Below are 13,681 nucleotides of genomic sequence, written 5' to 3' on the forward strand. Positions count from 1 at the left end.
GCATCCAAAAATCTGAAGTTTTGAAGGTTTGAATCCCAGTCCAACACTTAGTACACTCTTGTTGATAATGTCTTGTTTATTTCATCTTTATTATTATCCATTAAAGTCCCCCAAGGTTTGGGTTTCATTTCAGAAATGATTTATTAAGGTTTCAGTCATATTAGTTTCTAATACTTTGTTACATTTATTGGCAGTGGTAAGGGATCCTTTAAAAAATCAAAACAAACGAAATTTCATGTACCAAATAAAGTTTATTTCTATGAACTTCTTCAGTGCTACATCTTGATTAAAAGTAGAAATGCCAGCAAGTCAACAGGGTTGAAAACTGGTGTCAGGAAACAGGACCAAAATTTTAATTACAAATGTTTTCAACAATTTTTTTATTACATCCAGTTTCCAACTTTAAAATCATTTCATTTTTATTTTAACAAGAGTAAGAATTCAAAATGTGTTTAATTTGTTAGAATACACGATTTGTTTCCACAACCATTTCCATGAATACATAGGAACTTAGGTTTCAGAGCATTCACCTGTGTAGTATATTAGATTTAGTGACGTAATGATAAATGATATGTATAAACAATGGAAATGGGTTTGGGTGTAAGAGATGTCAATAAAAAACTTTCCCACTGATGTTTTTACAATTTACCTGAAGCCTGTGGCATAGCAGTCACTGAAAGTCCACATGCTCACAATTCACTCATATTCAAAACATTCCTAACAGTGAGAAACTTTTCTTCTTCTAAGAAACTGGAAGCAACACAAAACCGTTCTTTCATCGCACAGCGCTTCCAGAAGTAAATAATAGTTACACTCAAACGCGAAGTTCATCAGTAGAGAAAGTGAACGTTTGCCACAGGGCGAGATGACAAGGAATTTTGTTTTGGTTCCAGTTTTACCCGCTTACATCCGTGCAGTATTGCTATGTATAATAATTATGCTGAATTTACATTAAAAGCATTTGGTACAAGTAGAATGGTTGAGAAAAAGTCGAATAAGTAACCTACATTCTAATATTAATGCATTCACATACTGTCATGCATTCACGTATTTACAAAAAGAAGGTCACCGTTGAATTATTACGTTTAAAAACAACATTTCATATTCATCACTCATGATTCCTCTTCTGCATCACAATCATGCTTGTAGTATCACTATATATAAGCGAAAGCTGCACAGTAATGAACAATGGTTTTTATGCCTACAGTGTTTCGTTAATTATTTTGTAGGTATTACAAATCGTTTGGTCATTTTAATATAGATGGCACTTATCTCTCTCAGGAAATAACAAATGAACATCATACAGTTTAAAAACCGTCAAAGTTTCAAAAATAAAAGTTGCGTCTAGAGGGTTCCAAAGCAAATGAAGATGGTCCTTGGAAATCAACAACTTCGGAACAGGATATAGCCTCCTTGTGTATTGGTAAAAACATTTTGTAATAAAATTTCATGTACACTACACACAAAGCAACAATACATTGTATCTATAACAACAATATTTAAGATTTAAAAACGTCTTTTCATCGTATACAAAAACATCTGGACACATCATTTTCACAATGGCAACATCAACATACTACATCACTAGTTCTGTACACAAATCTGGATAGATATAACTGTTAAAAAACAGGTTTTTTAAAAGGAATGTACAAAACAAAACAAAGTGACTTCCCACTTGAAATTGCATAAGTGATCTTTGTAACAAAACGGCGTCTGTGAACAAATTCTGATTTGCTTAAATGGAGTAGTCTGTTTTGAGCTTAATTCGCAATAGATCTTACATATCTGATTATGAAACCCCCCATTAAATATTTCTGAAGCGTTATAGTATTGTATCACATATTGCACCTTCCATTCCATCCTGATGAAATGACATGTTTTTCCAAAGTCACCCCTGAGTATTACTCAATGGCTGGTTACATTTTTTTGTGGGTTTTTTTCCTGTTTGTTTATCAAGAACATCAATCAAGGTTAAATCCACCATCTCCTTTTCTTTTGTTTCATTTACAAACAACTACATATGAAATGCTAGATACAGAAAAAATGAGGAAAAGTATGGAAAAGTAAAAAAAAAATCTTTGGAAAGCTGAGAAATAAATGACAAAATGCTTCGACAACCAGAAAAAATAATCAGTTAAAAAATCAAATACACTTTCTTCAAACCATCTTGCTCAAAATTTGCAAGAAAAGGCTAACCAAACTTCAGATCTTGATCCTAAGTGTCAGAATATCCAGGCACCTGGTCACTAACCTACTGCTTACTTTGTTAGATGCCTTTTTGTAGAAGATACCCGATTCCATGGAATTTATTTATTTCTTTGGGTCATAGCAGACATAAACTTGACATATAAAACAAAAGAAAGATTCTGACAAAAAGCAAATCTGTACAGGTTTATGTATTTGCTACATTTTTTTAAAACATTTTTGATTTGCTATTCACATTTTTTTCCCCCAACAGAAATTTGGTTTCATTTATCTAAATATAATTTCAAATAGCTGAGCCTTTCCCCTCCCTCAGAAAGATATTTAACAAAATGTTTTTCTCCTATAATTCCATCCCCCAAAAAACGTAATTTTCATAAAAGAACTAGCTAAATATGCAAGGTTAATCAACCATCAGCTCAAAATGCACACTGCCGGCATGTTCCAGACGGTCATACTGAATGTTGGCAGCATAGGCTCTGCACTCCACCATGATGAGAACTCCGGGGGTTGGGCGCTCAAACCTGACAAAGACTAGGGGAGACCGGTAGCCCTGCTGGTTGCGGAATGGGAAGTACTTGTAGTGGAAACCACCAGCCGGGTAGTAAGTGATGGGTCCAATGTTATCCTGGTCAGCTGGATTCTGCAGACACAAAATGGGCCAAATGGTTTAACATTAAATATCTCCATCACCTTTTTCTATACTATTTATATACATCTCCATATTAAAATGTGAAATAGATGTATTTTAATGAAATTTCTCACGAAATCTTGCACATATTTTCATTCAATGTACCCAAATATTTAACATATTAACAACCACAGGAAGCAGGGGTGTATCATTTCTTTAACCCAACTTCTGGTACTAGTAAATTTTGCAACAAGGCCGATAAACTTTATCAGTATTGACAATGTGACTATAGATGGAGATTGTAGCGGTTTTTTTTTCAAAATCTGCCTCCATGCTATTTCTCAAATTTTCATGCATGCCCTTTGACCAGTAAATTCCAGCAATGTATAAAATCTCATCTTTATTTCATCACTAACGAGTTATTGAAACTAGGCCATCATTAAATGCAACTATAATTGGCAGTTATTCCATATGATTTAATTCTGGTGTTAGGGCAACTACTAAGGCCTCATCAACAGACTAGCTGGTGAAATTTTCAACTTCCAAATTCAGGTTGTGGTTATCCTTCTGCATTAATTTTATATCTATAGTAAAGGCTTATCAACAGCATAAATAGTGATTTGGATAAATAACAAACCTCTCCTGTACACTTGACTGTGACATAGTAGTTCTGGTACATGTCAGCAATTTCTGATGGAATACCGCTACCACTTCCGTTCACATACATCTGGGGCATCCAGTCAAAGATCTGAAAATAAATCAGAAAAACTCACAAAAATTGTACACCATTAATTTGTTGTAAGGTGAAACACAAGCTAACTGTAAAAGGGTCAACTTTACAATCAATACTTTGTTTTGTTACTTAATTTCTTTTTTTAATTTAAGAGGTCCACAAGCTTTAACAGTCAAATAGTATATCCAATAGCACTCTTATGTCCCCAACCCTCATTACCAGCATGGGGAAAGTTTTTAAAAATCCTTTCTCAAGTATGAATTCTAATCTAAGTATCGTTTTAAAAAATGTTGGTAAATTCATCTAAAAGTTTTGTTTGGAAGTGTTTGTACTTTGTAACACCCGATATCCTGCCCCTCGGTCATTTTTGAGCATATATTCTTATTCCAATTTGTAACCTTAAGTCTTATTTCATGAAAGTGTTGAAATCTTCCAAATAAACTGTCAGAAATTTCTGATCCACACATTGCATCTTTAGACTTATGTTATCTGGCGTTGATCTCCCGTTATTGAGAAACATTTTTCTCTTACTTCTGGTCCTTCTGTTTGGCATTATCCCCTTGGCAACTTAGCGAGGAACTTAAACCCAAAAGTAACAATTCTTAAATTCCTTTTCTTGGTCAATACATACCCTATTGAGTTTGACAAGAATACAAGGCAATCCGTCATCAAACCCAAAGGCTTGTTGCTTGACACAGTCAGCTCCGAGATTTTGGGTGAGATCAAATCGGCAGGCCTTGTCCCACTCCGACTCGGGACGACGGCCATTGATGGCATCACAATCCACAATCACTCCGGTGTCAGTCACTTGGTTCTCATTCTCATAGTCTGTGAAATAAACCCAGATAATTTAGTCATATTCTGATCATTAATGATAAATCAATCTTTCTTTTAATTTTTTAAAGACCATAAGAAAACTTGTCAAAATATTTTAACACATTGAAGATTTTCATGTTTGAATGTAAACACAAATTATCAAGTTATGTTTCTTTGTCCTTCCTGAAAACAGAAGTTGGGGCATATCTATATAAAACATTTAACACAATTAAAACATGATTATTTTTTTTAATTTAAATTATGATCAACAATGAAAACAAGACGATACGAGAAGAACAGCTCTCATATATGTTCATACCCCTCTAATGTGACGGTAAGACATCAGAAACTTTGCATACGTACAGGAGAGGTAGGCCTCCATGTGGTCAGTATACGGACTGTAAGAGGTCGGGTCACCTTTCACAAATCGTACAAGTGTCGTTGTTACATCAGGAATTGGACGGAATCCCATACCTGCAAACAAAAAGGACAAGAAAATCTAATTTACTTTTCCACCACTTTTCCTTTCAGTGACAAAAAAAATCACTAACATTTAACAATTTCAGAAGCCAAGAAGATTTTTTCCTGACTTTTTCAGAGTCAAAACTTTTATGTTAAATAGAACTGTCATTTAAAACAAAGAGACAAATTCATTTATTGGAACAAAAAATATACTGTCATGGGTTAATGTTGTCTCATGTACTGTTTGATACAAACTGAGGTTACCAGAGCATTGTTATGCAATTTTCTAAACTAAATGTTTATACATTTCTTAACAAATTGAAAGCCTATACATTTTTTGCCTTTGTTCTGCTGATGGACCTTTAAACTTTGAAAAATCATATCAAACCAGCACTTTTATGCAACTTTCTATACTTCAATACATTTCTTAAAAATACTCCAGTCTATATTCACAATATTTTCTAAACTCATTGTAGTAAAATGAAAAGTAGAAATTTGAAATACCTGGGTTCTGTCTCAACAAGCTATCGGGACCGGATAGCTTGGGGAAGTTCCAGTCCAGGGTCTGATAGAACACAGCGATCAAGGCAATAAAGAACCCAGACAGACATGCATAGTAGATGGCGTAGAAAAGGGTGATCTGACCTACAAAAGTGAGAGGAAAAAATATTAAGATCAATAAACAAGCCATTCAGACAGATATGTCTCACATATGAGACCATCAATACCCATGTCAACTTTGGTTTCAGTGAAACTAACTAAAACCCAAAAACTTTATGTTGACGCTGCCGTCATCGCCGAAAAAGCAACACATACGGCTTGCTTCTGCTACTTTGTGGCAGCAAGACAAAAAAAGACTCCAGAACATCAGAGCTAGCCTATTCATGGTATATTATAAGTAAATATCAATAGAAATGCATTATCTTATAACGCTGTAGGTTTGGTTTTATTCTGTTTAATATTCTATTAAAAGCCAAGGCCATTTTTCCTAGTTGTAAAATATAGGTAACCAATACCAGATATGAGCAACAGTGAAGTTTCAGTGATATATATAAGTGTTTGGAATTACTTGTAAAATCATACTCGATCATCACTTCCAATCAAGTGACTGATTGTCGACTAATGATCAATCAAATTGAAATTAAATCCAGTAATATAATTTTATATTTGCTTTACGAAATTTGGGAATTAAAATCGGCCATCTGTTTGGAATTTCAGCGGGGCAAACAGGGTTAGACACTAACTGTGGATTGGTCGTCCACAGGACTAGTTGAATAGATTATTTACTAGTCCTTTGTCAAAGATTGCCTGATAACTAAGTAAACATCGCCATCTACAGCACGAAACATCAAGTAGGGGATAGTCCCTGGGACTTAAGATAACATGATAAACAAGAGGCCCAAGGGCCTTACCGGTCACCTGAGTTATATCATAGGTACTGGTAGCTTTATTTTATTGTTTAGATGTGATGTGGAAATCAGCATGTAAACTAAGTGAAATACAATACTTGTCATGTCATCAAAGGATAAGAATTTGAAAATATTTGTAAATGTTCCCTTTGGGGCCCCGCTCTAACCCCTGGGGATGGGGCAGGAATTCCAAGTTTACAATTTGATACCGTCATCCACCAAAGATTATTCTGACCAAGTAAATAATTTCCAACAGAAAATTGTCAAAATATACCCAAAAGTGTTGTTTACCTATATAAACTATAGTAAACTTTACCCCCTCTCCAAGGGAAAAGATAGCTCGGGGGTCCTGAAATTAGCAATTTAAATAAAGCCCCTGGTGATCTTTCCATCCATGCAGAGAAAATGACAAGTATAGGACTCTGAGTCTGGGGAAAAAGATTTTTGAAAAATTGTTTAAATTTCCCTTTGGGGCCCCGCCCTGGCCCCTAGGGTTGGGGTAGGAATCCCAATTTTACAATTTAAAACCATCTTCCTTCAGGGAGAATTCTCACGAAGTAAGAATAATTTCCAACAGAAAATTGTCAAAATATAACCAAAAGTATTGTTTCCCTATATAAACTATAGTAAACTTTACCCCCTCCCCAAGGGAGAACGGATAGTTTGGGGGTCCTGAAATTTACAATTTAAATAAAGCCCCTGATGATCTTTCCATCCATGCAGAGAAAATGACTGTAATACCTCTGAGTCTGGAGAAGAAGATTTTTGAAATATTGGTTAATTTTCCCTTTTGGGCCCCGCCCTGGCCCTTAGGGTTGGGGTAGGAATCCCAATTTTACAATTTAAAACCATCTTCCTCCTCCAAGGATGATTCTGACCAAATAAAAATAATTTCCAACAGAAAATTGTCAAAATATACCCAAAAGTGTTGTTTCCCTATATAAACCATAGTAAACTTTACCCCCTCCCCAAGGGAGAACGGATAGTTTTGGGGTCCTGAAATTTACAATTTAAATAAAGCCCCTGATGATCTTTCCATCCATGCAGAGAAAATAACTGTAATACCTCTGAGTCTGGAGAAGAAGATTTTTGAAATATTGGTTAATTTTCCCTTTTGGGCCACGCCCTGGCCCCTAGGGTTGGGGTAGGAATCCCAATTTTACAATTTGGTAGCCTCATCTACCAAGGATGATTCTGACTAAGTTTGAAAAAATTCCATCCACTGGTTCTTGAGAAGAAGTTGATAATGTAAAAGTTTACGACAAGCGATTGGAATAGGTCACCTGGCTCAGGTGACCTAAAAATGGTGAAGTTTTAGGAAATTTTGGACAAGGAGTATTCTTATTTTATAATCATATTTTTCACAGGTCCAAAGGACCAGTTAGGTAAGGTGATTCACTAGTCCTTGCAGAAATCTACTGGTCCCAGACTAGTAAGTGTCGACCCCTGGCAAATGGGAATTATTTTTTATAAAATCTCACTGAGAATGGGATCGGTAACCGACCCCATGTATATAGGCTGAAAAATCACTGATTTCTATTGAAATGCAAGTTCTGTTGGTTGTCGGGTGGACCAGCTAGCCGATCAGCGTCGTCGTTGTGTGGAACGTTAGGTCAAGTTTATAACAGTAACTCTCCAAGTTTATTTGTTGATGATACTTAAATAAGTCAAACTATAATCGATCATGGAAAACAAGGATCTATTAATCGATTTTCAGAAACAATATATATCTATATCCAAATATTACATATTATATGGGGGTGGCCTGGATTTGCAGTAAATAATGCTCTTCCATTCACCAATGAGGCCAGGGTTAGATTACTTGTGATCTTTTAAAAAATTGGTTTATTTTAAACAACATTTTTTTTTTATAAAACAACAACATTAACACACAAAGCAACAATTACATTACATTGATTACAATTCCCTTCACAATGGACAACTCTTTACAAGAGACTAATTATATACTGTACACACATGGGGGAGGGGGTGGTGGTGAAGGTTGCAAACCTTAGACATCTGGTTTTGTTCTTTATAGTATACTGATAATTGTTCATGTTATTTTATAGGAGAAGCCCTTTTTCCAATTTATTATGTAAGGCTATATTATTTTTGCAGTTTTTAATTCTGTATAAAGGCTGCTATTTTCCTTATGTGTTGAGTTACCTCAGAATTTTTGGGATGTGTTTGGTGATGACCTGATGAGGTATATTGTCCTTGACCAGATTGTTTAGTACAGATTTGGAAAGGCCCCACATAGTACAGCTGATTCACAACCGAGATGATTGTGGTATGTTGGGTTTCTGACCTTTTTCCAAAGTATGAAGTTTGTATTGCAAGGTACAATTCTGTAGACATAAATTGAATTCTACAATACACAATCATGGTCTGACTTGCCATGCATGTGGTTTTAAATTTTCCCCAATGGCCCCATTGAAGAGTGTTAAAATCACCATCAATGATAATTTGTGCACGGTTTGTCGATGATACTTTTGTAATTTGTTGTGTCTAGTCTGTTACAGCTACCCTCATTGGATGTTTTATGGTTGCAGGAAAATGTAAGGATTGTCTGTTGCTGTCATGCGAGGTCTATGACCTCATTACTCAAGTAGTAGTCTGAATTTATATCAATGTCTACTTATCTCTTTTTATTGTTATGTTGAAGTTTTCTTGAAATAAATTCTGAATTCTTTTTAGTGGGATAAAGTAACGTTTTTGTGTCAATTATAATATCTGGCTTGGAAAATTGCAATAATTAGCCCATCCCCCTTCTGAAATAGGGAACCTTAAAACTATCAGGTGTAAAATCTGTTTACCAAGAAAGTGTCTATTACAACTACACATGTGTACCACATAGAATGGTAAAAAAGATTAAAAAGAACTCGCATAAAATATAGTATGTTCTTTTTCATTTATTTTGATTTATTAAATATGCAACACCTGAAGCCCATGATAAGACTCTTGCTTTTTAAGATAACATAATTCATACATTTTTTCAGTATTCAAAACAGATGTTTTTTTCTTTAAGCACAGTACCAGGGTATTCCACAAACCCATGTCATGGACATGAATGAAATAAAATACTTTAACCCTTTCACCACTGTAGACCATAATGGACTCATCCTTGTCAATGCATGGTATAGTCTACTCAAGTTACATAGGGGTGAAAGGGCTAATGGTGAACTTATTCTAGGATTTATTAAGTAATCCAACAACACTCTAGTCTACACAAATGTCCCTACTGTTGACTTTGTGTTGGTATTTGTAAGACTTGACTAAACATAACAGGATTGCTCACAGCCCCAGGGAACAGGCAATAACAATACAGAAAACTGACAACACAGACTATTACGTAATGTTACAAAAAGTTTCCACCAGAGGACCTGGACTGGCTTGACATTTATCACAATTGTGCAATAACTGCCTAGGAGTTTAGCACTACAAAAGATTCCCTTGGCTACGGATGACCAATTGTATAATTATACATCCCATTTTATTTTTTAATGTTTGTACCTAATTTCTTTGAATCAAGACCACAATGCAATCAACTGCTAAATATATGAAAAAAATATAAGCCTTTTTTTCATTCCATGAAATTTCTGATTTTAAAAGCAAACAGAATATTCCAGAGTTTTGGGAATAGAACCCATTCAACTTAGATTTGAAGAATTTCTGTGTTGAAAATTTGATGCAGGGGCAGAGGCTGTATGCCTCCCTTTTAAGTTTGTTACAGTATGCAAATCAAATGTGCATCTTTATACAATTTCATCTGTTTAATCAGCAAACTTGATTCATCAATTTTTGCTATGTTAAAAGTAAAAATGGTAAAAAATTATTACGTCAAAATTCCTTTCCTCTCCATATCATAGTTATATAATTATTAAACAATCAAAAGTTATCCTTCAACAGTAACATAACACAAAAGCCAATGTGCAGACATCCTTCACCATGTAGATGCATAAATTTATTCTCAGTTACAGCTATCACGTGGAGTAAGTGCGTCCACAGTAAAACAATGAGAGTTTATCCTTTCAAGGTGACTCTAAGTGCATAAATATTCAAGTGCCAAGAGGTCTGTCGAACAATCCCAGTAATATACATCTTTGACAAAGTGTTATATGGCAGGACAGGTAAGCCGAGCCTTGCCGGAGGCCACAAGTCACCTATCAAGAAAGTGACGCTCTCCAAATGACCTACAGATTCATGCTTGTTTTAATTAATATATAAATTGCAAATAAAAATATATATACATTTTAACATTGAACAAATATATTTTAAAATGCATTGAACATGTTTTACATGTTTTTTTTTTATTCTTTCGGTGCTATCTAAAGCAGTAAGTGACGCTATATTTCGATTCACCCTTGGGAACCCCGCCCGGCTAGGACGAACTTGCAGAGGTCATCCACTATCAAATCATATACGAACGATTATAATTGGGGAAAATACCGTTTTTCCAACAAATATATCAAATATGGTAATTGATGAACATACAGTTAATGTTTAACATAATATTTTGCAAAACAAGACTGGTATAATAGGGAAGAATTCAGCTACAGCCAAGACAGCATGCAAAATGTAAAAGTCAACAGAGTTTGTTAGAAATGCATTGCGTTTATTCTTTTAACTTACCCCAACTTTTGGCTGTTCTTCCAAGCACCGTGTGCTCCTCACTGTTGTACATAAACGTGCCAAAATCTCTGAATTTCTGTCCAATTGTCTGGTTTTGGGGGCCGACAGAAGCCGCCGTTACACCTGTGCTTGCTGAAGACGCCATCTTGGTCAGAGAGAAGCGATAAATTGCCCGGATGTCGTCATCGACTCGACCTTTTTGATAGTTGATCACGTGACAACCATGACGTAGTGCCACGCTTGAGTTGTTATAATTTCGCAATAGCCTATTACAGTATACAGGTAATGATAATGAAATAATTATGAAATTTTCTACTGTACCTATTGAAGATTACAAAATATAGCATTTAAGTACATGATCACAACAAAATAGATCCGATGTTTGCTTGTATGTGTATTGAATTTTGCGGGCTAGTGTTGGTAGATATAACAATCTAGATTTTACCGAATCATGTTTTTTTTTATTTGTTTCTTAATATTTTCAATTGAATATTTAACATATCGTCTTTTTTTATATATATACAGCAGAAACCTATACCAATTCAAAACATACAATACGATATATAATAAATAAATAAATATATCTCTGTGTGTTCATACATTCTAATACTGAAAAGGATATGTTCGTATTTTTTATAGTTTGTCAAGACATATTGGTTTTTAAAATACGTCTCTGGTTTATGAAAAACACACCTCGAATAACTTATTTTGGTAATCATAAAAGATTTACGTTTATTTTCATTTAAAAAATACTATACCAATTATTTCAGTCTCTTAAAACGGTAATTTGATATCGAACATTTTTTCCTTTCAAACCTTTACAGTTTTGCCGTAAAATAAATGGAAAACTGAATGGGTTTCTTAGTCTTCATGAACGAGGGAATGCTGTGTTAGGTTGACAAGGTTCAGTAAGAATACTGAAGGATTTTGTAAAATGTCATATTTTACAGAATCATTAGAAAATACATACACATTATGTTACCAAAGAGCTGTCAAAGTTATAATTTGTTATGATCCATACAGATTTTGAGGTTTAGTGAGTCAATTATATTTGAAATATCTAGTTTATACCACAAATCTTTAAACATAGCTGTAGCCTGGCCTAAGTGAATTTAGAATGTTTGTCCTTCTTTGGGAATCATTGATTTAAAACTGGGGTCTAGGGGGTATCAGACGATTCGCTCCAAAACAGTAAGGCCCCAATTTTGATTCACATCTCCCAAATACAACCATTTCGCCCGAAAAGACCTTTATTAAATAACCCCGAAAAAATCAGTTCGCCCCGAAACCTCTATAGCCCCATATAAATGAATTTCGAGAGAGGCTTTTATTTTTTTTCCGTGATCTGTGCCGTGATTTTCAGACTTAATACTAGTACTTGTATTCAAAAGAAGGAAGCTGAATTAAGCGAGAACTCACCTATTATCTTCGGGTGGAAAGACATATTTGTAAGTTAGAAATTCACAGACAGCTGCCGCTAAAACGTGTGGTTGTTATACAGTTAAGGATTTCTTCATTACATATAAAGAACCAAAAGAAAACACCGTGTCTTGTCAATTTCTCGTTCATGAAGAATTTTGTGATAAGATTATGATAAAAGCTTAATTCACTAAATTGTTCCTGTTAAGAGCAAATATTTTTTAAAAGAAGATCATATATAAGTTCCAGTCAAACGAACGTAGAGTATTGGAGTGGAATTAAAGATATGGTTTTAATCAGATTGGCAATTATCATACGAAACTTCTTTTTATACTGAATACAATGATCATGGTCTTACTTTATGTACATCTAAATGCTATAAGCGTATTTTAATGACTATATATAGTCTCTCGTAAGCCAAAATTGATTATCATTATCATATTTCTGACTATTGATATATAAATATAAACTTTATTTATTTTACATCAATTATGAAACAAGTTCTTTTAACTTTAGGGGGGGGGGGGGGCTTAATATGGGAGGAAACCGGAGTACCTGGAGAAAACCAAAGTGATGGCCAACACTACAAACACGGCGCTGTCACACGAGAATTATCCTTTTTCACAAAATTATACACCAAACAGTATAGCCATAAACCCAACACATATACTCACATCGGTAGACCATCGAACCAGACATCCACACCCTCACGCATTCAAACACATATCTGCTACAAAGCCTGAAAGGACACCTACAAATATTCATTCTTTCCTCACACAATAACACAATGGAATCTCCTACCCATAGCAGCAGTACAAAGCACAACACTAGAGGACTTCAAGGCACAATTACCCTATGCAGCCCTTGAAGCCCTCATCACACTCTAAAACATACCCCAGTTTTTATCTTTTATCTATACCTTGCACAAAAAATTAAAAAAAAAACACCCCAACAAATCACTGTAAATAACCCCTTTTTCACGCCTCTGCAATAGGACCCCCCGAGGGCATAAACGTCACAATTGACGGAGCCTCCGTAATCTAAAGAAGTAGAAGGGGCATCTAGATCTGCCTCTGTCAAAGTAACAGCAGCAGCAGCAGCCTGCCTCAAACATGACTTCTATCATTGAAAAATAAAATAAGTGACACAGAATGGCCTGGCCGACTGGCCGTCGCAAAGACGCATTACAGGGCCCTGCACGTGCGTTTTGACCGGCTTACGATACACATTGTTCAGAATAATTAGACATTATTAGATAATTCCGGATATCCGTATCCGTCCGTGTACATTAGGCTACATTCGCGTATCCCGGTTGAAACGGTACGTGTGGCGCAGAAATATTCCACGATAAACGAACACACTTGGACCGTTCTATAA

General features: G+C 35.1%; 1 protein-coding gene across 1 annotated transcript; it reads right to left on the bottom strand.

Annotated features, from left to right (window-relative positions):
- Positions 1-231: 231 nt before the first annotated feature.
- LOC110465897 (probable sodium/potassium-transporting ATPase subunit beta-3) lies at positions 232-11,062 on the bottom strand. Its single transcript, XM_021522037.1, has 6 exons — positions 10,886-11,062; positions 5,349-5,489; positions 4,746-4,856; positions 4,198-4,394; positions 3,471-3,581; positions 232-2,845 (listed from the first exon to the last, which is right to left on the bottom strand). The coding sequence occupies exons 1-6, from the start codon at positions 11,028-11,030 to the stop codon at positions 2,606-2,608; spliced, it is 945 nt and encodes a 314-aa protein (XP_021377712.1). The 5' UTR covers positions 11,031-11,062; the 3' UTR covers positions 232-2,605.
- Positions 11,063-13,681: the final 2,619 nt, after the last annotated feature.

Source organism: Mizuhopecten yessoensis, unplaced genomic scaffold, assembly GCF_002113885.1.
Source record: "Mizuhopecten yessoensis strain PY_sf001 unplaced genomic scaffold, ASM211388v2 scaffold11105, whole genome shotgun sequence".
NCBI lineage: Eukaryota > Metazoa > Mollusca > Bivalvia > Pectinida > Pectinidae > Mizuhopecten > Mizuhopecten yessoensis.